The sequence below is a fragment of the Chelonoidis abingdonii genome, chromosome 15, assembly GCF_003597395.2.
Source record: "Chelonoidis abingdonii isolate Lonesome George chromosome 15, CheloAbing_2.0, whole genome shotgun sequence".
NCBI classification, from domain to species: Eukaryota; Metazoa; Chordata; order Testudines; family Testudinidae; genus Chelonoidis; species Chelonoidis abingdonii.
In genome coordinates this window covers 16,761,520-16,785,769 of record NC_133783.1, presented here as the reverse complement: position 1 = coordinate 16,785,769, position 24,250 = coordinate 16,761,520, and the positions used below count along the sequence as shown (strand labels likewise).

Sequence of the window (24,250 nt, the reverse complement as noted above, 5' to 3'; positions counted from 1 at the left end):
TACTTGTCTTAAGTGCCTGGGAGAAGGTCATCATACAGACAAGTGGTCAATTTGCAGGAGCTTTAGACCCAGGATTGAGAGGGAGCAGGACTATCCTTTGAAACTCCTCCTAATGGAGTTGGCCTCTGCCCTCAGCTGGTACTGGAAATGCACCGGCAGCATCAGTGCACAGCGCTCCGGTATGGGATGCCCTGGTACCAAGAAAGAACTCCTCCAAGGAACATTGGCACCACTCCCCAGCTCGTAAAGCCAATTCTAGCAGGCGGCACCTCTCACAGTCCCCACTGCTATGTAAGAAGAAGAGGAAGAAGGTGGCAGACAGGGGTCGTTCACCCGTCAAGAAGCCGTGAGGGGATTCCAGAAGGGTGCATCCCACATCGGGACACCTATAGCCTGCCACCATCGACTCTGGCCCTGACCAAAGATCCGTCAAATCTGGTGCTGATGGACTCTCCGATTCAGGAGGAATTGGAAGAAGACCTTGATCTCCTCTCCATGCCAGATACTTTTGAGGCATCGTGGGACCTTATTGCCATAACTGCACAGTCCCAAGCCCCGATCCAGATGTCGGCTTAAGTTCCGGTGGCGGCGCAGCATGTGACACCGTCCTCAGCACCATTTGTGGCACCGATGGCAGCGCCACCCCCCGTTCACCACTTAGGCAAGCCCATGATGTTACAGCACTGTTCCCATCGCCCCAGTACCACTCCCCGGCACTGTCAGACTATGCTCCCCCCATTGCCGGGCTCAGAGTACTCTTCCGAAGAGGAGGCCAAGTCTTCTGTTTCCTGATGCAGCCAGTACAGTGGCCCTCTTTGGATTTCTTGGGCCTGTCATCAGGCTCAGGAATAGGGCTGCAGGGCCGCATCAGTGGCATCCTCACCCAGGCTCCCTCCTCAGCGACATTGATGTCACAGGGCTCTGGAGGACCCCCCATGGGACAAGGATCCTGGGACTTCATACCCGGGCACAGCATCTGAGCCAGCACCACCAGTGCTACTGAAGCCACCTCTAGTCCCGGGGCAAACCGACCCACCTGACCCAGCGTGTAGGGAGCCAGAGGGTCAGGAAGACCTGGTCTCACGGGCCGCCTCCTCCTTGCAAGCAAAGCAATGGCAGACACCACCACCACCCTCTTGGTGACAGACACCAGGGCACTCCAGAATCTTGTTAGGAGGGTGGTCCTAAACCTCCAGGTGGAGGAAGTCACAGAGGACTCAGACCCAATGGTGGACGTTCTTGCCCTGGAGGGTCATCTCAGGTGGTCTGGCCCCTGATGAGAACTATCCAGAACACCACTAAGGTACTCTGGCAGACTCTGGCCTCGATACCACTCATCGCTAAAGGGGTGGAGACGAGGTACTTTATCCTGCAGATGGGGTATGAATACCTATTCACCCACCTCCAGCCGGAGACTCTAGTGGTTGATGCAACAATCATAAAACGAGGCAGGGACAGCTGGGTCCCACTCGAAAGTAATGGGACACTAAGAAGCTGGACCTTTTCGGCCAGAAGGTTTACATGACCCGGGAGGGCTCCAGCTTTGAGTTTCCAGCCAGCAAGCAGTACTCAGCCACTGTGCTTTCAGTTACTGGAGCATGTTGATAAAGTTTTAGGAGTTGCTCCCGGCTGACTTGCACTTCTAGAGGAGTGCAGGGTGGTGTGAAGAAACTCCCTCTAGCCTGCATTAGGCTCGGTGGCTCGCACTATGGCCACTGCCATTACAATGAGACATAGCATGTGGCTGCAGGTGTCGGGGATACTGGCGGAGGTCCAAAGCACCATTCAGGACCTGCCCTTTCACTGTGCGGGCTTATTTGCCGAAAATACAACCTCCTGCTTGCACAGTCTTAAAAACTCGCGGGCGAATCTGTGGTCTTTGAGGATCCACACTCCTGCACCTCAGAGAAAGCCATTCAAGCCTCAGCCCCTGTCCCACTTCTACTCTGGGATCCCAAGGTGAGACTCGTCCAGGAGGTGGGGCAGGAATAATAGGAGGCGCCTGTTGCAGTCCTCCTTAGGCTGTGGACGCTGGAGAGGCCATGGGGGTGTGGGGCCCAGGGGGATGCCGTGGGTGGTGGGGAGGGGGGTGTGGCCTGGGGGTGCACTGCTGCGGGTGCGCAGGGGGAGGGGGGGAGTCACGGCCTGGGGAAAACGGGTTGGTGAGGCTCCCTGCTGGGCTCCTGGGAAGCCGCGACCTCAGCTCCTAGCTCAGGGGCAGGCAAACTTTTTGACCTGAGAGCCGCATTGGGTTTCCAAAATTGTATGGAGGGCCATTTAGTGGAGGCTGTGCCTCTCCAAAAAGACAGATGTGGCCTGGCCCCACCCCACTTTATCCGATCCCCTGCCCCCCCCGCCCTTTCCCCCTGTGCAGCCCCCCCGTTTCCATGCCTCCCGTTCAACCCCTCATTCCTCTGGAGCGCTCCACGCCTATCCACACACCCCCCCTCTGACTGCCACCCCGAAATCCCCTGCCCTCTATCTAACCACCCGCCCTCTGCCCCCTTACCACGCTGCCTGGTGCACTGGTGACTGGTTGTCGTGGCAGCCACGCCACCGCACAGCACAGAGCACCGGGTCAGGCCCCAGCTCTGCAGCTGCACTGCCCCAGGAGCTTGCAGCCCCATGGTCCAGAGCATTGTGCCGATGGCGGAGAGAGCTGAGGTCACGGGGGGAGGGAGAACAGCAGGGAGGATCCGGATACTAGCCCCCCAGAGCAGAAGCTGGCCAGGAGATCCCGCGGGCTATAGTTTGCCCACCTCTGTCCTAGCTCCATTTGCTGCCTCTGCTCCACCCCAAGCCTAATTCTGCAGCTCCCATTGTTTGTGAATCGCGGCCAATGGGAGCTGTGGGGGCAGTGCCTGTGGGCGAAGGCAGCATGTGGAGCTAGGAGCTGAGGGAGGGGAGTTCCTGTCACCCTTCCAGGGAGGGATACTCCCCCGCCCCCCGGCAGTCCCTAGCCCTGAAGGCCCTCACACCCAAACTTTTGCTACTGGGGTACTCCTGGCCCAGGAGTTTAATGAAAGTTGTTCAAATGTTTGTTTTCTCCAGAGTATGGCTGTGTACTGATCTTTCCCTTCCACCTGCTCTATAATTTTAAGGAAAGACCTCCTGGGGAATAGTAATTTACAGTGGTTTTTAGAGAAGTAAACCCTTTCACTTATTTCTGTCATTATATTTGATCAGTGTAAACTGTTTTAAAAAAAAAAGTATTCAAAGTTTGAATATCCTCATATTAAACTAAAAATTAAAATATATATAGTAAATCTTAAAAATCAATTAAATATTTGAAAAGAAAATAAGCCTTGCTCTAAAATTTTAGATCCTTCCATTTGCAGAATGTAAGTCCATGTGAAATATGAAATTTCAATTTTACAGTAGGGCAAATTTCTGTTTCTTCCTACAGGTCTGATTTTATTAATTATTTTTTTAAGCTTGCAGTATTTTTCAGATCTCCTCGAGGAGAAAAAAGGGGGTGGGGGGAAGGAGAAGGACCAAGCAAGCTTAATTTCATAGTTCACCAAGTAGTGATCAGTTAGTAACTACTTTTGATCACTACCATCTTTAAAACAGGCTTTGAAGTAGTGATTTAGAGATGAAAGACTATTGAATTAACAATTCCCTGAGCCATCCTCTCTTTCAGCATTTGAAATGTTTGGGTAAAGAAAGTAAAATTCAAAATACTTGCATATACATTAAACTGAGTTGATTAAGAGCTATCAAATTTGGAATTTCAGATTCAGAGAAGATGGCGCAATATTTAGAGGAGGAACGTCATATGAGAGAAGAGAATTTAAGGCTCCAAAGAAAACTGCAGAGAGAGATGGAGCGAAGGGAAGCTCTATGCAGACAACTGTCAGAAAGTGAATCCAGCTTAGAAATGGATGACGAAAGGTTTGTTTTCTCAAACGTTAAGATCTCTGTCCTCTACTAAATAAATACCATCCAACTTCTTATACTGATATTTCTACATATCAGCTCTGAAAGTGAACTCATATACAATAATGCAAAGAATTTCAAAAGAATATATTCTAAGCATATCCTTTGTAGGAGTGTGATTTAATTCTTGCAGTGTTGGTTTACGTTTACCGTGAGCAGAGAATAGTTATACCTGAAGATTGGGGAGGGCTTTTACAACCAACATATGCATATAAATTTAGGTAATATAAATATGTAAACTTGAGAGACAGACTGATTACATGGTAACTTTGTTCTTGACATAAATTCACAAAAGCAAGGTTTTGCCTGAATTGAACAGCCTACAGCACCCTTAACCTATGCAAATTGTAAGATGTATAATGTTGCAAGTTCTAGTGTTTTGCCAATCCCCAAAGGACCATATATGCAACATTAGATACCAAAAGAGGGATTAGCTACCCTGAGAACTCTTAATTGAGATGTTCTTGCTGTACATATGTGGTATCAGAATGTTAAGATCCTGGGTTTTTTTTCCTATTTAAAAGAAAAAGTTACATCACTTGCATGGACATTACAGATGGCTGGGTTTTGTGTCTTAAATAGAAATAGTTGATATCTTACTACAATCTTGCATAATAATATCATGGCAGAACTTTAAAGCTTGCCCTAAAATGTCTTCCCTTCAAAGGCTAATACTTCGGTTTCTTACGAGACTCAACCATATGCCACTACAGGAACTCCTCACTTAACGTTGTAGTTATGTTCCTGAAAAATGCGACTTTAAGCGAAACGATGTTAAGCGAATACAGTTTCCCCAGAAGAATTAATGTAAATGAGGGGGTTAGGTTCCAGGGAAATTTTTTTCACCAGACAAAAGACTATATATACACACACGTGCAGTATAAGTTTTAAACAAACAGTTTAATACTGGTACACAGTGATGATGATTGTGAAGTTTGGTTGAGTTGGAGGAGTCAGAGGGTGAGATATTTCCCAGGGAATACCTTACTGCTAAATGAATTAGCAATTGACCGAGCCCTCAATGGTTAACTCTCACAACACTTTACAAGGCAGCGGGAAAGGAGGGAGGGCAGGCAGAGACACACACCCTGTGTGTGAGAGGAAAAAATGTGCATTTCCCCTTTAAGTAGCTGATCCTAGGCTTAAGTCCACTGCCCTGCTGATGAGACCGCAGCTACTGCCTAGAAGCTCCCTCCCTCCATTGTGTGTCCTCCAGCTCTATGGAAGATAGGGTAAGCGGAGCGCAGGAGCACGAGGGTGGGGGAGATGCCTTGAAATTAGCCCCCTTCTTCCCTCGTCACCCCATATAGCAAGCAGGAGTCCCTGGGAGCAGCACATGGCAGTGGGATGGGGTGGGGACAGCTGCTGCACAGGGAACTTAGGGAAGTGGGGAGCTGATGGGGCTGCCAGTCCACCCTGGTTCCAACCCCCCACCAGCTAGCTGCAATGGGCTGCCCTTCCTGCAAGCAGTGGTCAAAACAGGCATCTGCCAAACGACCGTTAGAAGGGAGCATTTCACAACTTTAAAGGAGCATGTTACCTAAGTGATCAGCAACTTAACATCGAAACAATGTTAACTGGGACAACTCTAAGTGAGGAGTTCCTGTAATGGTATAGTTTTATTGCACCATTTCACACTATACTAGCTGTATGAGGGCACCTGAAATAGGGTCATTATAAATTGGAATGCTACTAAGCCTCAAAGAAGTTCTCGTTAGGGAGTTTGTATATTCTGGTATTAAAAATAACTAACCTGAATGACTCTCACATTACTTACAATAAAACAAAACATTAGATATTTGTTTCAAAGACTAGGTTAGAAGATTAAAGGCAATATTTGCATTTTTTTTTTTTTCAGACGGATTCAGCAAGCAACATCTAGCAGTAGCACGAAGTGTATCACCATTGTGATTCAATGAGCTTTTTCTAAAAGATAACCTAAATTAAACACATGCTGTAGTAATGTGTGTAATTGTTTGTATCTACTTTTCCATTATCCCTGTTTTATGGGTTAATATCTCAGTTTAAATAGAAATGTGGCATGCGGTTTCATCTTAGATGTGATTTTTATATGGAAAAGATTAAATACTATTTTATATGGAAAAGATTAAATACTGTAGCACTTCTGGTTGGTCAAAATCCAAATTTATATTAACAATTCTTTGTCCGGTGTTTGGCCAAAAAGCATGTAATATTTCAAAATTAAACTTTTGCTTAATTAAATGCTCACTAATTTTAGCACTAATAGTATCAAAAATCTGAAAAAGATACATGCAAAAATGTTGACTAAATTTACGCTCTCCTGTAAAACACTTTTTGCACCGTTGATGATACTGCATAGACAAGACAAGGTTGCTGACTAGGATGCCATTTTCAGTTGCAGATTAAGCCAATATTTGAACTCAGCTCTTCAGAAGTAAAAAGTGAATGTTAACCCAGGCAGTTCCAAACTATTCAAAAGTGCCTGGTTCAATGCTAACCTGATCTGTATATTTTAGAATGTGAGATTAATGCTGCAGAAAATCATTTAAAACATATCAGGATTTGAAAAAATTAATCTAATTGTTCTTTACCTTCTTCTGTTAGATATTTTAATGAGATGTCTGCACAAGGATTAAGACCTCGAACTGTGTCCAGTCCAATCCCGTATACACCTTCACCAAGTTCTAGCAGACCTATATCACCTGGTAAATATATAACCATATATAAACCAGTTTCTGGTAAACTTTTGTATGCATCACATAAAAATGTGCCATAGTATTATATTTGCTTAAATAGCCTATTAAAGCTTACCTGGAAAAAAAGTAAAATCAAATGAAAGAGTAATTTTGCCTTAAAACTTTTCAAGTACTTGAATATTTTTACATATTTTGATTAGAGAAAATTTTGATCTAATGCAGCATGTTTTTAAGAATGTTCAGACTACACCATACTTGTCCATTAAAGGTCAATTATTAAGTGGTTAGCATCTGAAGTTGTATTTTTCTAAAAGTGTGAGTACACAAATTCTCTTATGCAATGTGATTTTGGGCTTGTTTTCTGATTCTTAATGGTCCAGAGTTCTTGCATCTCAGTGGTTTCAAACACATTACTAGGAAAATTGCAGGTGTTTCACTTCTTGGTGTATAATTTGATATATATTATGATTTTGAAAATCAATTATAGAAGCATAATTATGCTGGAACAACCAGCTTCACACGCTCATACAAGTGCACACATTCATGATAATCTAATGTCTTTCATTGTGGAATGTAGTTGCAATCTTCTGTAGTGGCTGAGTGTTGGGGGTGGGAGTAGAGGACTTTCTTATGTGTAGCACTCAGCATCAGACATGTTTCTTGCACATGACACAGTCACGTGTTGTTCCTACCCAAGGACTGTGGATGGGTGAGGATTCTGGTGTTACTGCCAGCAGGGAATGCTAGTGGCCAGGCTACTCATACCAAAAATTCCCTTATTCTGACCTGTCCCTTTTGATACTGTTCTGAAGACCTGTCATAGCCTGGCAGCAAAACCCCCTTGCTCCAATAGCTTAACCCCACTGCTCTACCATAGTCATATTGGCTATAGCAGCACTTGCTGCACCTGACAGACTTGTCATAGACTCTCTCAGCAGCGGTAGGTCTGTGACTATTTTCTCACCTAAGCTGAGTTCTTAAAGTAATGGAGCAGATTTGCTTTCCTGGTGCATCATTTGCATCTGAACTGTGATACTACTGATAACTCTATTAACTGTCCCACCAGGAAGTGTCCCAGCAGCACGGAATGTTGCAAAACAGTGGTAAAGTTAACTAAAATCCTTAACTGGTGTTTAGATCCAGTGGAGCTACCTGGTTTAGTAAAGTATGTTTTATGTACAAATACTCCACACTATCATTTTGATAATTCACTTGTCCTAGTGTCCTTCCCATCTTGTAAATTAAACTAATATTCCAAAATACTCTAATATTCTGAAGCTTCAAATCTGAAAAATATTTGCAGCATTTTTTTTAATGGACTAATGAGATGGGAAATCTGACATAATCAACTCAGAGCGTGTGAAATACGTTAAAATATAATGGGAGATGAAGCAAACAGTTGAGAGAACTTCATGTCACAGGCACTGTAATAAGACACAAAATCAAGTGTATCCAACTCAAAATATATCTGGGGATATAAAACATCTGTATGTCTTGGAGTGTTTCCTTTAGAAACCGATGTAATTGAATTTGTGGAAAAGTAGTTTGAAACTATCTAATGCTGTAAATTCATGGATTTGCACCTTAGTCCCTTACACTTACTGAGTGAGTATGCTGGGTAATAAGGCCAGAAAGATGTACAGAAGTTTGAAAATCCCCAGCTCCAGCTGAGAGAGAATTTCTCTGGTGCCGGACCTGAGGAAGTAGCCACAGACTGACTCCTGAGGATGTCTTTGCAAGCTGAGGTGCGTCAGGGTTGCGGGGACACAGTGCTTCTATTTAAATTTGGTCCCCAAAGCAGTCCAAAATCAAGAGGATACACGGGTTATTTAAAGCCATCTTTGCCCCTCATCCTTCTGACTTCACCTCTTGGACATACAGCCTGAAATGTCACCCGGGGAGACTGGTTTTAAAGTGGAGCTGAACTGTGCTAGTTAGTACTCAACAAGAATAATTAAAAAAAAATAAAAAAAAAAAATTAGGTGCAAATGATTTATTCTGTCAGATCAGTAAATAGAATATTAAGTAGGAAATATAAACAGTTTAATCAACTGTTACTTGTAAATCACTTAAACTAATCTAATCAGGAGTAATTCTGCTGAAGTTATTGGAGTTGCCACTGTTGTGTGACTGGTCAGAGATCAGAATCACTCTTAGTTAAGACATCCACGATAATTATAGTGCTGGTTTCCCTGTGCAGCTGTACTGGTTACCTGAAGTTTGATTTGATATATTTTTTTCCTTCAAATTTTCTTATCGAACACTAGTACAAAAGTAAACCATCATCTACGGACGAACCCAGATGCTGGTCTGTAATACTCAGTAGTGCTGGATTCTGTTGATAGAGGCAAAAATGTGTGGAGCCTGTTAAATTCAGACAGACTTAATTGTTTCAGTTTGAGTAAATTCTTTATACTGTTATACAAATGTAATGGACAGTCGGAAGTTTTTGTCAGATGCCCATTGGAAAAAAAATGTGGTTAGCTTCTAATACTAAACAGAGGAGAGCAGTTGTTGCATATCCAACAGATATATCTATCCGGAAGCAATAGGATGAGTTAAAGATTTCAGGAGATCTCTGTTTTGAGAAGTGCAGTTTTCATAAGGTTTAAGGTCTGAATTTCAGAAGCACTGAGGAACGGCAGTTCCTATTAATTCAATTAGTATAGGTGCAAAGCACTTTTGAAAATCAGACAATTTTACTACTAGCTAAATATTTCTTTGAAGTCATTTTCTTGGGGTTTATTTAAACTTGGAAAACAGGACCTTTGGGAAATGTGTTAAACAACGTATTTTAACTGACACTTAGCGTATGCATGGCAAGTCATGTTTAAAAGTACATTAGCAGTCAGTCAACCATAAGATAATCACTTTAACATGACTTACCTGATCTGTACTAGGTGAAAAGTCATGTTTTAAATCATGTTACTTAATATGGTAACTTCTCACTTAACATTGTAGTTTTGTTCCTGAAAAATGCGACTTTATGTGAAACGATGTTAAGCAAATCCAATTTCCCCATAAGAATTAATGTAGATAGGGTGGTTAGGTTCCAGGAAATTTTTTTCACCAGACAAAAGACATTATATACATATACAGTATAAGTTTTAAACAATTTTAAACAGTTTAATATTGTATACAGCAATGAATGATTGTGAGGCTTGGTCGAGGTGGTGGAGTAAGAGGGTGAAATATTTACCAGGGAATGCCTTGCTACTAAATGATGAACTAGCACTCAGCTGAGCCCTCAAGGGTTAATACGCAGTTGTTAACGTAGCCTCACACTCTGCAAGGCAGCATGGACTGAGGCAGGAGGGAGGAAACACAATAGATGCAGGGCAGTAGCTGCAAACACTTGCCTGCAAAAACTGAACATGATGATGAGCCAACACTATCCAGCTGGAGCACACCACTCCCTCCTCCTGACCACACATGCATGTCTGCACAAGTGCATGCATGAGTGAGAGAAAGAGAGAGACTTGCATTGCCCCTTTAAGTATGCTGACTCCGCTTCAGGTACGTTGCCCTTTTAAGGAGATCTGCCAATTCTGACAGGAAGCAAGAGCTTCCAGCAAGCTCCCTCCTTTCTGTCCCTGCACCCTGTCCCCCTCCTCTGCTTTGTGGAGAGGGGGTACAGAACAGGTGGGGAGGGAGCAGGGAGCCATCCTGATATGAGCACCCCCCTCCCCCAGCAAGCAGGAGGCTCCAAGGAGCAGCTCCAAAGCAGAGTGCAGGGCAGGAGCAGCATGGCTGTGGGGGGAGGGACAGCTGAACTGCTGCTGGACATCTATATAGCCACGTACCTTACAGGAAATTTAGGGGAGCTGATTGTTACCACCCCCCACCCCTCCTGGCTCTAATCCTCACAAGGAGGGGCTTCTCTTCCAGAGAATCCTGCAAACAGTGGACAAAGCAGGCAGCTGCTAAATGACGTTATAAGGGGGCATTGCGCAACTTTAAACGAGCTTGTTCCCTAATAGATCAGCAACGAAACAATGTTAACCGAGGAGTTACTGGATGTTTTCAAACACAGAATATTTTCCTAATCTAGACAAACCCTTAGGGAAAATATTAAAAATAATGACATTCTTTTTTCAAAGCAGTGGATATTTTTTCTGGGTTCCTGACTTAACTATACAGTTATCAGTTTCTTAACCCTGTCTTTGTTTTAAAATAAACTTTGTACTTACTATTATTTACAGGATTCAATATTATTTGCAGTAGGAATGTTAATGTCCCTTTGGTTTTAATAATTGTAGGTCTATCATATGCAAGTCACACAGTTGGTTTTACACCACCAACTTCACTGACTAGAGCCGGAATGTCTTATTACAACTCCCCAGGCCTTCATGTGCAACATATGGGACCATCCCATGGAATTTCAGTGAGTATTAAAAACTAGTAAATTTTCTTTTGAATTAAAATGTTATTTGTCTTAACCCATTTTTTAAAATGCAAATGTTTGATTTTGTTTCCTTGCTCTAAGAGTTCTTTTGCCTTCTTCAATCCTGATTACCTCTGTACCTTGAGAAATTGATTTAGTGGAAAATCTTTTCCTCTGAAAGAGAGTGGAACATGTTGTCCCCTTAAAGACAATAATAGGTATCGCCCTGTGGATCTGCAGGCAAGGTGTGAGACGTGATGTTCTAACCTACCCCGTGTCACAGGAAGTAAATACATTACTTTCATTTTTCTCCTAGTCTCCACCACATCTGATGGATGAGTCACCTGAGGTTGCTCCAAGCTCAGGTTTTCTTCAAGATAATGCTACCACGTGTCACTGTAACAGGCAGCTAATTATTATTTAATTTTTTGTTTTGTTTTCCAGTGAGAATAGCAATATATTAAACATTTGTTAGGACACTACTCAACATCTTTCAACTGGAATCATTTTTTTTTCTATTGAATTTAATGTACTTAACTTAATCAGGTTTTTTCTAGGGCTGTCGAGTAGTCACAGTTAACTCATGCAATTAACTAAAAAAATTAATTGCTGTTAAAAAAATTAATCAGTTTATTGCAGTTTTAATTGCACTGTTAAATAATAGAATACCAATTGAAATTTATTAAATATTTTGAATGTTTTCTACCTTTTCATATATATTGTATTCTGTGTTGTATTTGAAATCAAAATGTATATTATTTTTGCTTACAAATATTTGCACTGTAAAAATGATAAAAGAAATGGTATTTTTCAGTTCACCTCATACAAGTACTATAGTGCAATCTCTTTGTCATGAAAATGCAACTTACAAATGTAGGGTTTTTTTTTGAGGAGGGAGAGTACGTGACTGCACTCAAAAACAAAAAAATGTAAAATTCAGAGCCTACAAATCCACTTGGTCCTACTTCTTGTTCAGCCAATCCCTAAGACAAACAAGTTTGTTTGCATTTACAGGAGATAACACTGCCCTCTTCTTATTTACAGTGTCACCACAAAGTGAGAACAGGCATTTGCATGGCACTTTTGTATGTACAAAGGCATTGCAATGTATTTACGTGCCAGATATGCTAAACAGTTGTGTGTCCCTTCATGTTTCGACCACCATTCCAGAAGACATGCTTCCATGCTGATGCGTTAATATAAGCATTAATTAAATTTATGACTGAACGCCTTGGGGGAGAATTGTATGTCCCCTGCTCCGTTTTTACCCACATTCTGCCATATATTTCCTGTTATAACAATCTCGGATGATGACCCAGCACATGTTGTTCATTTTAAGAACATTTTCACTGCAGATTTCACAAAACGCAAAGAAGGTACCAATGTGAGATTTCGAAAGATAGCTACAGCACTTGACCCAAGGTTTAAGAATCTGAAGTGCCTTCCAAAATCTGAGAGGGGTGATGTGTGGAGCTTGCTTTCAGAAGTCTTAGAAGAGCAACACTCTGATGCGGAAACTACAGAACTCGAACCATCAAAAAAGAAAATCAACTTTTTGCTGGTGCCATCTGATAATGAAAATGAAATGCTTTGGACCGCACTGCTTTGGACTCTTATCAAGCAGAATCCATCATCAGCATGGATGCAGATATTCTAAAATGGTGGTTGAAACATGAAGGGACATGTGAATATTTAGCTCATCTGGCATGTAAATGCCTTGGAGTGCCGGCTACAAAAGTGCCATATGAATTCCTGTTCTCATGTTCAGGTGACATTGTAAACAAGAAATGGGTAGCATTATCTTCTGCAAATGTAAACAAACTTTTGTCTGAGTGAATGGCTAAACAAGAAGTAGGACTGAGTGGACTTGCAGGCTCTAAAATTTTAAATTGTTTTATTTTTGAATGCAGGTTTTTTATACATAGTTCTACATTTATAAATTCAACTTTCATGATAGAGATTGGACTACAGTACTCATATTAGTGAGTAGAAAAATACTTTTTTTACAGTGCAAATACTTGTAATCAAAAAATATTTAGGGAGTACTGTACACTGTATTCCGTGTTGTTGTTGAAATCAGTGTATTTGAAAATGTAGAAAACTTCAAAAAATATTTTAAATAAATGGTATGCTATTGTTTAACAGTGCGATAAATCAATTAATTTTTTTAATCGCGCAATTAATCGTGATTAATTATTTTAGTCGTCTAACAGCCCTAGTTTTTTCCAAATACTCATTGAGTTTGTAAAGCAAACAAAGCTGAAACTTTAGCACTTTGGCAAGATACCTTGTGGCTGATGTATCAAACAGGAAGCGCTATTCAATATATTCTGAATAAGTATAACAGTATACAAACAATCTCCTCCAAAGTTTCTTTATGCCAGTGTCCTCTCGTTTCAGTAGATTTTTATAGAAAGGCACAAATACACAAATAGATTTGTCAAACCTTTAATAAAAAAAAGTTTCATGACATATCTAGTTGGAGTCTGATTACAGTAGAATATGCTAATATGTGGACTTTCATAGGTTAACTGTTAATATTAACTCCCCAGTCGTTAAGGCCTACAGCCATACCACACGGAGCTCTGATCTCATAGGGGGAGGCAGCATGGTCCAGTGGATAGGGTACCAGAGTAGGAGTCAAATTGGGTTCTGTTCCTAGCTCTGCAGCTGACTGTGAGCTAGTTGCATAACTCTTCAGGCCTCTGAAAAATGGAGAATAATAATGTCTGCCCACTTTGAGAGAGACTGATTTTTAAAAAGATATTAAATTTTTATACCATAAGCTAATCAGGACCAAGCTGTGTCAGTACTTGGAGGGAAGACTTCCTAGACACAAAGCTGGATGCTGCAGGAAATGGTGGTGATTAATAGATACATAGTTCTCTGCCTTCAGCATGTACTAAACCAAGGCTCCACCATGGTATTAGAAGTTCACTCATGCTAGAAGTGCTTTCAGAGCAGAAGCCCAGATCTCAATTAGTGGTCAGATATCCTATGGCCTTTTTCACACAGTGTCAGTCTAATCTGTTGTATACATTTATACTGCAGAGTAGGTGCCCTTGGTGTCCTGGCCGAATTCTAATTTGAAGAATTTTATGCCTACCTGGGAAGGCATTTCAGTTGGAAAAGGAACATCCTTAGTAAATAATCAAGTTGTTAAGCTGTATATCTGTTGTAGAGTTGTTTCCAGGTTTCTTTCTTAAAGGGTGGCTGTCTTGTCTTGCTTGGTTATGTCGGGGTAGGGGTGTTTTGGAGTTCTTAAGGATTTGACTTAATATACAATTGTTATTTTTGTTGTTTGGGTCATAGCTGGTGCATTTTTGAAGACATTTTGGTTTGTCTTACATTTTTATATTGCTAATTTTACAATAGTGCTTCCTCCACTCTGAGAAAAAAATCAGTATAGTAGACGGCAGATCTTCTTGCTTTGAAGAATATTTTCACATCTTATTGTACTTGAGAAAGGGCATATTGAAGACTATTACAAATCTGCAGTTTCTTTGGAGACAGTTCTGTTAGCCACTGTTTATTTGCAACAGCCCAAAGGGATGTATTTACCATTTTTATAATGCTTGCCTCCTGCAGAACAGCTTGATTTGTGCTGCAATATGACTTCATTTTCAGATATGATCTTTAGTTATTTGGAATTTTCCTATACCAGCTTAGATATGCACTATCACTTTTTAACTCCACATGCTGATAATGTTAAGTTGTGCTTATTAGCACCTCCTGCTATGCTTTATTCAAGTATAGATAGTTGTTATAGCTGTGCTTCTTCCTCTATTCTTTTTTTCTAGGTATCTATTAGCCATTAAGTGTTTCCAGGGCTACACTTAGGAAGGAATAATCAATTACACAAATACAATATGAGAAAAGGTTGTCTAGGCAGCAGTAGTGCAGACAAGGATCGGGGGTTTATAGTGGATCACAAGCTAAACATGGGCCAACAGTGTAATGCTGTTGCAAAAAAAGTGAACATCATTCTGGGATGTATTAGCAAAAATGTTATAAGCAAGTAATTCTTCTCCTCTACTCGGCACTCAGGCTTCAGCTGAAGAATTATGCCCAGTTCTGGGAACTACACTTCAGAAAAGATGTGAACAAGTTGCAGAAAGTCCAGAGGAGAGCAACAAAAATGGTTAAAGGTCTAGAAAACGTGACCTGTGAGGGAAAAAGAAAAAAAAATGGGTTTGTTTAGTCTGGAGAGAAGAAGACTGGGGGGGAACATAAGAGTCTTCAGTTACATAAAGGGTTGTTACAAAAAGGAGGGTGATAAATTGTTGTTAACCACCGAGGCCAGGACAAAAACCAATGGGCTTAAATTGCAGCAAGGGGGGCTTAGGTTGGACATTGGGAAAAACTTCCTAGTGTTCAGGGTAGTTAAACACTGGAACAAATCCATCATCAGTCTTTTTAAGAACAGGTTACACAGACACGGGACAGGGATGATCTAGATAATGCTTGGTCCTGCCTCAGTGCAGGGGACTGGATTAGGTGACGCATTGCGATCCCTTCCTGTCCTACATTTCTATTTCTATTTTATTTCTCCCCTACCTGCTTAGAGGAGTGGGCACCTTCTTGATCTCAAAAATGGTTCCAGTGTGCTGTGCTAGTGCATTTCAAAGTTAGGTCAAATTCAGAATTTGTCTTGATAACTATTTACCTAAATCTATATTGTGATCCTTTTTAATATTTTGAACTTGATTCTTCAGTTTAATTTGGTATTTAGAATTTTACCTTTAAACAATGTGTTAATGATGGGTCTGTAAGAGGGCTTCTTGATATCAGCTAAAGTGTCTTAAAAATGTATACATGTTCAACATGATTTCAATATTTGTTCTGCAGAGGCCTTCGCCACGAAGAAGTAACAGCCCTGACAAATTTAAACGTCCCACTCCTCCTCCTTCTCCAAACACGCAGACCCCAGTCCAGCCACCTCCTCCACCTCCACCACCACCTGTGCAGCCTACAGTCCAATCAACAGCATCGCAGTCAGCCACTTTTCAGCATTCAGTGCATCCCTCCTCTCAGCCTTAGTGCATGTGCTCAGCAGTCTGTATTCAGAGTTGGACTCATAACATGGAGCAGTTTACTAAAAGCCAAAGGCTTACCTGGCATATTTGGATTTGACTTACTTGCACTGAGGTTATATACGCTTCATTGTTAATTGTGTTGTAAACATTTGTCTAAAAATGCAGCCAGTGTTGTGGGTCTACAACACTAATTTAACAAAATTTTCCATCAGTGTTTACTTGAACTACATGTATGTCCATTCTCTGGCTGGAACATTGCTACTCTCTTTGGTAATACGGCATTATGTCGTTTTGCTTGGCTCCAAAGCTTAATTTTCCTGGCTTTTAGGTTTGTAAAATTAAAGGGATATCTTTTTATATTCTTTTCATGACATTTTGCATAAAATTACAGACATGATGGGCTATATTATAAATTCCTAAATATTAACAGTGTTTACCAAGCATATGGTAAATCAGCACTACATTTCAGTAATCTGAAGATACAGCTTTTAGTGCAAAAGTGAAAGTCAAGACACGTTAATCAGTGCCCAAGACTATACTCTTATTGTATCACCTAATAAGTACGCTTAATACAGGTTCAGTATTCAGCACACATGACACATTCATACCTGTTTAAAAAAAAAACAAAGCCTCAAATGTATGGTGCAGTCTGAAGTTAAATGTGGAGAATTTAACTTGTCAAAGTATATGGAATGTACAAGTCACGACCGTAAGATTTGATTGTCTAATTTATCATATACGTTAACTTGTAAGCTGTCCATACTGTGTGTTCTGTCACAATGAACTTCTATAAGTGTGGTCCTGCCAGCAAGTTACTGGTGGCTGATTAAAGTGTGCTCTTTGATTTGTGCTGCAGAAGGCAATGTGATTGTAGAGAACAGCTGATTTTTTTCTTGTTGAAATATGTTAATTGTGATTTCCCCTAAAACAAAGTTTGAACAACTATTTTAAATGTTCAAAAGACTATTAGAGAATATGGTATAAGATGAATATTATAGGAATATATTGGCATAACAGCCAAAAATGTTGTATTGCTTGGTAGAAACAGAACAGAGTACAGAGAAAGTAGCACAACATGGCACTAATGAATGCTTATTTAGCAGCCTAAGCCGGTACAATGTATAAAGAAATGTATTCTGAATACATTCTTTCAATTCATTTAGCACAAATAAATTGTTTGGTTTCACTTTGCAGTGGAACAGTGTGTCACTTTTTTCTTTGATACTAGCATCGTGCCTAGTTTTATTTTTTAAGTTCCTATTGGCTAGGTTTATGTAATATTGATATTTTTAAGTGGTTTACCTCATATATTAGCATACGTGGGTCATGGAAAAAATAATTAGAAAATGTGTATTTGAGAATATGTATCTGGTTCTAATGAAAACAGAACATTACGTACCTTATTTGTTTACAAAAGCTTTTTGGCACACCTAACATTTCATTGAGCATATTCTTAAGAAGGAAATTTAGAAATTTGGATATTTACTAACACTTGTACATACGTTTTCATATTTGCCATTCAACAACTATGTAAGAATTACAGGGTGAAAATGGTAATCAATGATAGCAATCAAAATATCAAGTTAAAATAGTGTTTTAAAATGTTCAATTAAGATCAAAGCAAAAGTGGAATTTCATCAATATAGCTATGTAGTTTCAGATCTTAAAAAGAGTTTAGAAAAATGTGTGTGTATATATAATATGTTAGTTGTTAAGCCAACATGAGATCAAGTGCATTATTAAATTCTACTAGTTAGGTTGCAACTTTCTGATAAAATGGCACTGTCAAGGTTGTGACAGGCCTAAAAACTGACCTATGCACCCATCTGGAAATTTTCAACTTTGTTTCTTTTTCTAACCACCTTTTCAACCCATCTTCTCCCTTCCAGTCATGAAGCTCAGTAAACTGCTTGTATACAAATTGTCTGACATAGAAGATGCTCACTGTTCTAAGTCTCAGTTGTGAGCATTTTATTAAGTAAAACTTCTGAAGCAGTTGCAGGATTGTACTGGAAAAATTGCAGAAAGTCAAAAGTTATAGTCCTGATGGGACTAGTGGCACAATAGGGTCAATATGTAGATTTCACACCGTTTGTGGTTTTTGTAAATATAACAAATAGAAAAAAATATATATTCCTACAAATAAGATTCCTGCTCATGTGTATCACTGACTATTTAAAACATAATGCCCACCTTTCTAAAGTGCTTTGAGACTCTTGGACAAAACGGGCTATATAAGTGCAAACTAGTACTAGTGGTAGTTAAAAAGAAAAAAAAAAACTGGCTAAAGAATAAGAGGTGTGTGGTAGTGTTACTTTAATATCTTCAAAAAAAAAGAAAATAACCTAGCATAATTTAAATTTGAAGCTTGGTCTGAAATTGAAATTCTGTAATGCAAGGTTTGAGCATTGTTATAAGATATCACACAGTGAACTCTCCCTTATTAGTGAGTGATTTGTTACCACTTGAAAGCAAAGAACTGACAAATGTATACTAAATACTGAAAATGTAACAAGGCACTGAAGTGGCCTTACTTAGCTAATAGGGTTGAACAAACATTCTCTTGAAGGTAGAAGTGTTAACTTTTATTTGTAGATTTTTGAATAAGATAAGGAATTGTGCACATCCTTCTAATAAACATCAATGGATTTTCAGTTTTACTTGTGAATTATAGTCTTCCATGATTCTGCAGCTATGGATTTATCAGGCTAGTACAGAATCTTCTGTAGACTAAAGAAATTCACTGAAAAATAAGAGCCAATTTGACATGAGTCTCTTACATGCTTGGTTTCTTATTTTATCCAGTATACATTCAGGTGGGCTTCTGTCTTCATCAGTGGTAGGTAATATTTGCCAGTCGCACACTGCATGGCCACTAGTTGAGTAGCATGGTGAAATAGACAACCCAAGATGCTTCCATGTTTGAAGGGAATGCATTGTTTTAAGGGCACATATTCACTAGCAATGTTAAAGCAATGTGTAGTCGCAGCATAGCACTGGGAGAGAGCTCTCCCAGCACTATTAAAAAAACACCTTCATGAGAGGTATAACTGCCTGCACTAGGAGCGTGGCTCCTGGCGCTGGTGCACTGTCTGCATTAGCACTTTACAGCGCTGAAACTTGCAGCACTCGGGGTGTTTTTTCTCACTTCTGAACAAGAAAGTTGCAGTGTAGACAAGCCCTTAGTCATAACATTCCTTGGACAGTAGCCTGCCATTGGACTCATGTCTAACCAGAAGGCCACAGAAGCACTTTTCAGTAGTAATTTGTAGTTAGGATGTGTGCACGATTCCCTCAAGCTCAGCAGTTAAGGGTATAAAAAGCCCTTTTCCTTCAACTATCCACCAGTTGCTCTCTTTCCATTGCAGGAATCGTCACCAAACCATCCTCTCCTTTTTATTCCGCCCCTTCCCCCTCCCAATTACAAGTGCCATTCCATTCTTTGGCAGCTAAATCTTAGTAGTCTCTGATATTCCTTTGGAGAGTTCTAGAGTTCGTCTCACCTGGGATTTATTCTGTGGAGGTATTTTTGGCTCCGAGCTTATAGGATCAGTAGTTCTTAATTATATAAAATCAATCTCTTGGGAGGAGGAGGTGGGACAGTTCTCAGAGGCACCTCCTCCACCTCATCCTTAGATAGGGTTGTGTTGACTGCTTCCTCTCCTTCTCTGAGTGACATTATGGTCTTGCAAAACTTGGTGGGCAGAGGAACAACTGTGGTGTGTGATTCTCTTTGCAGCTTTGTCCAGGAAGCTGCACATGCTATTTGACATAGAGCTCCACGAGTGAGAGAATAATTCTTAATGTCAGTAAGAATGTTTCAGCTCCCTAAAGAGGTCTGAATCCACTCTGACTCTTATTTCAGTCACAGGGAAACCCAGTTTCTTATACAAGGTCTTCAAATTATTTTTCTTGTATTTTTCCAAATAAGATATATGGAGCTGGAAATGTAATTGACCCCTGGGCAGTTCAAATGACTTTATGCCCCTCTGCTGTGAGTTTTGCAGCTGCCAATTATCAGGCTACCTATACATTTTGACATGTTTTTGCTTTTTTGCCTCCTTGTCCCCAGTACATTCCTGAGGACAAAAAAGAAATATCTGGATTCGTTCATGGAAATCAAGGTGGTGTTCAGACACTGCTTCAGCCATGGCTAGCAGCACAGAAGTAGTGTCCAAGATACCCAAGGAAGACTGGTCTGTTAGAAGGATGAAAAGCACAGCCAGCTCTTTTGGGCTTGAATCACCCTGTTGTCAGCAGCTAATCTGTATTTTGATTTCATACGTAAGTTACAGCAGTCTTCTTCAGAACCTGTCTGCCAGTAGAGCATGAAATAACCTGGAAGATATTTCCATACCTACTAAAGAAAGCAGAGATCTGCCCCTTCAGCTTTTCTCTCAGAAACTGTTTCGATTCATATATTTTTTTACATATACATGACAGATTTAAACTCATGTTTCTGACATTGGGATCTTTGATAACAAAAGAAGCTGCCCTGCCACCCCCTCCCTTTTTTTTTTTTAACCAGCCTTTCCATATCAGCTTTGGAAACTGTCCTATCTAGCAGTGAGCAAGCTTTCTTGCCATATAAATATTTATTTAAACAGACAAGTATGTACGCTAGTGCTGGAACCTCAACTATCCAGGTTACCAGTCTGTGACTGTCTATCTTCAGTATGGTAACCGTTCCACAGAGAATGGAATCCAAGCTTCCTGATGAGGAAGAAAATATCACCAGGCAGATTTAGAGCCATATCCTCCCTGCTGAAATGTCACGGGTTCCCTGAATGCCAGACAGAATTGAAACAGACCTCAATGAACCTTTCTGCACCTCAGTGTTCTAATGTCAAGTTCTTGAATGATTTGGCCATTGTATTGGAGGAGATAGACATCTCCACATGGAGCTTCCAGGCCACGTGGTATCTGGGATCCCTTCATTGAATTACCCCAGTGTTTTCCTAACCCCAGCTGAGGGAGGCTGTTTGTGGGCTAGCCTGCTTAGAAGTCCCTAGATAGATGAAGGTTTGTTAAACTAAGTGCAGATTTGCTGGATAAAAACCCAGGCAATGACTGAGTACTATTTTTCCTGACATGGATTGGAGCTTACCAGTCACTAATGGAAAGGTACAAGATCTCGTACACTTTGGGCAAGGCTTTAGTGCAGGAATTGGCAACCTTTCAGAAGTGGTGTGCCGAGTCTTCATTCATTCACTCTGATTTAAGGTTTTGCGTGCCAGTAATACATTTCAGCGTTCTTAGAAGGTCTCTTTCGATAAGTCTGTAATACGTAACTAAACTTTTGTTGTATGTAAAGTAAATAAGGTTTTTAAAATGTTTAAGAAGCTTCATTTAAAATTAAATAAAATGCAGAGCCCCCCACCCCAAACCCATGGCCAGGACCTGGGCACTGTGAATGCCACTGAAAATCAGCTCACGTGCCGCCTTCGGCACCTGTGCCATAGGTTGCCTCCCCTTGCTTTAGTGGTTTACTTTCTCTTCCCATATTATTAGCTGCACTATTGATTTGTGTCTTTATTCTCAGGGGAAGGGGTGGGTTGTAATGTGTATAGTCAAACTCATCTGTGCCTTCATTCAGACTTGCAATAAACACTCCTTTTTTGTGTGCCTCCTGCTATTGGAAATGTCCCTTCAACCTCTTACTCTTTTTGGCCGTTGTCCATGCAGGAGTGGGGAAGGGAAGACAAGAATTAGAAAACCAAGAGAGGGAGAGTGCCCTAGCTTACCATGTTGTCCATCTTGCTGTTTCTAGTTCCAGTGGGGGCTGTCTCTGATATTTCCACCCAGAAGTCAGATTTGGAGGGTGGTAGTGGTAATCAAAGTTCCATCAACAAATAAATTGTGTACACATGAGATGTCACTTGCAGTACTTTGTGCAGACGCTGAAAATTTTATCATATATGCTCTGTGGACACTTTAGGGTTGGCTCCCCCACCCCCGCATAGGGTTCAACTACGTTCCAGAGGTGTGTGTGCTAACCCTTTTGATCTGGCTTCGGTTTAGGGGTGGGGGCAAGTGGTGATTCTCTCTCAAGCCTTACTCGCTTGTGGTGATATGTGGTCATTCACAGTAGTCTCTGCAGATCTTACTCCTGAGGGAATTCTGTACATGTGCAGAATTCATGTGCCCCACAGATTTCTTTGCTTCCTTGTAGAAAAATGACTTTCTGACAGGGAAGTGAAGGGAAGCCACAAAAGCAGTCATGTAACCCTCCCCAGCAGTATGTTTTGGGTACTCAGGGCAGCTGGCAGAGACATAAATCACTGTGGGGTAGGGAGTGGGACTGGAGGAGATCCAGTTGGTGGCTCCTACCCTGCGCCAGGCTCAGCTGCTAGTCTGGGTGGACTGGGGAGGACGGGACTTCCTCTTCCCCTGTACAGCATCCAGTGCTTAGTCAGACCTACCACCCCCAGATTTCTCTCCAAGCTGCAGGAAGCTCTGCAAACTCCTCCCACCCTGACCCCTTGCTCCTCAGTTGCAGGGGGAGGGCATCACTGTATGGGGAGCTGCTTCCCTATGTGCCAAACCCCCACACATCCAGACCCCCATGTACCCAGATCCTCCGGCTGAGCTCTCGCACACCCAGAATCCCCCCTTCCAAGCCCCACTCCCCCTGCATCTGGACCATCCCCATGAGTCACCTGGGTCTTCACTGAGCCCCAACCAGCTGCACCTGGATCCCTAACTTCACTGAGCCCAATACCCCTAGCATCTAGCCCCCTCACACCCAGTCCCCGCCTGCTAAGCTCTGTTCCCTCCTCCACCCAGAACCACCCTGCTAAACTCTATCCACCCCAGATCCAGATCTCCTGCTGAGCTCCAGACATCTTCAGCTGGATCCACCCCCTGTAGAGTCCCATTACTGTTGCACCCAGAACCCCCCCACCAACAAACCCCTGTGCATCCATATCCCCACACCTCAATCCCCCACTCAGCTGCCCACACTCAGATTGCCCCATGCAGAACCTTCTAAACCGCCATCTGGGTCACCCCACACTAAGCCCCTCCACACTTGGATCCTGCTGGGCTGGGCCTGCATGCCCCACACCTGGTGCACCTGGCATGGAGGGGCAGGGCCTTGGGGTGTTTCTGGAGCAGGCCCAGTCCTCGCACTGTGTCAGGGTTCATGCAGCCTCATTGCTGAATCTGTGTCCAGGGGGAACTGCACAGTGATCTCCCACTTCTGCAGCCAGTGGCCTGTGCCCCCCAATGCCATGTTGGTGCTGCCACGCTTATTTGACAAATAAAATTTGCAGAATTTTAAAATACCGTGTGCCGAATTTTGAATTTTTTGGCACAGAATGCCTTCAGGAGTAAGATCTTCATGACATGGCTCACTTTCTCGTTTCTAACATGTTGACAGTTAAAGTACTTTCATTGTCATCTGAGTTAAAATTCATTGAAATAAATGGGGTGTACTCACATAAACCATAAGAGCTGGAGACTTACTTTTAAATAATGAAAGCTTACAGTCTGGAGGACAAGAAGGCAGTATGAAAAAGGTCCTCATATGGCATATTTTTGCCCAGGCTTCTTTAGCCATTTTCCAGATACTGCTTGGATGGTTACTTAAGTGGTCACAACACTTTCTGCAGTTCAAAATTGGCAGTTTGCTTGTCTTCTTTGTAGCATCAAAGGTTCTGGTATCTGGCCATTATCCACCTTTCAAATCCTTTTGCAATCAAGCATTAAGTGCAATACAACATAATTCTAAATAGAGCTACTTGACTGTAAACTATTTTTGTCAGATTGAGCCCTTTTTTACAACCATATTCCATGTATTCCACTTCACTCTGAATGGTCCCTTAGAATATGTACTAACTACTTATGCTAAACTGTCTGTTCGAATTTGTATTTAGCTGTGACACTGAGTACCTTTCCCAGACCTGAAGAGGAACTCTGGGTAGCTCAAAAGTTTCTCTCGCGCCAACAGAAGTTGGTCTAATAAAAGAGATGACCTCACCCACTTTGTGTCTCACTTTCTATTGGACAGTTCTGCAACATGACTTCTACCAATTTGAGTTTATTCTTTTTTTTATCAAATCATTTATATTGAGCATATATGTGAAACTGAGGTTTTTTCGCTTGCTGTAGTGTTCTTGGAATATTCAGGCTGCGGTGATTGGTTATCTAAATCACATGGCATTATTTCTGTTTCTTACTAAGTGGCCTAAGTTTTTTTATAACAGGAACAG

General features: G+C 41.5%; 2 protein-coding genes across 4 annotated transcripts in view; both read left to right on the top strand.

The window, feature by feature from the left end:
* Positions 1-17,236, top strand: part of CCDC6 (coiled-coil domain containing 6) — an 83,180-nt gene extending 65,944 nt beyond the window's left edge. Inside the window, exons 6-11 of one of the 3 annotated variants that reach the window (XM_032768849.2) lie at positions 3,738-3,894; positions 6,526-6,626; positions 10,877-11,001; positions 11,318-11,399; positions 11,569-11,576; positions 15,850-16,127. In XM_032768849.2, the coding sequence (XP_032624740.1) occupies positions 3,738-3,894; positions 6,526-6,626; positions 10,877-11,001; positions 11,318-11,399; positions 11,569-11,576; positions 15,850-16,041 (665 nt within the window). In that variant the 3' untranslated portion in view covers positions 16,042-16,127. Of the gene's footprint in view, positions 1-3,737; positions 3,895-6,525; positions 6,627-10,876; positions 11,002-11,317; positions 11,400-11,568; positions 11,577-15,849 lie in introns of all 3 variants that reach the window. The other 2 variants (XM_032768848.2, XM_032768847.2) reach the window with 2 other exon arrangements.
* The window catches only part of ANK3 (ankyrin 3), a 548,067-nt gene that overhangs the window by 407,138 nt on the left and 116,679 nt on the right, over positions 1-24,250 (top strand). The window lies entirely within an intron of this gene.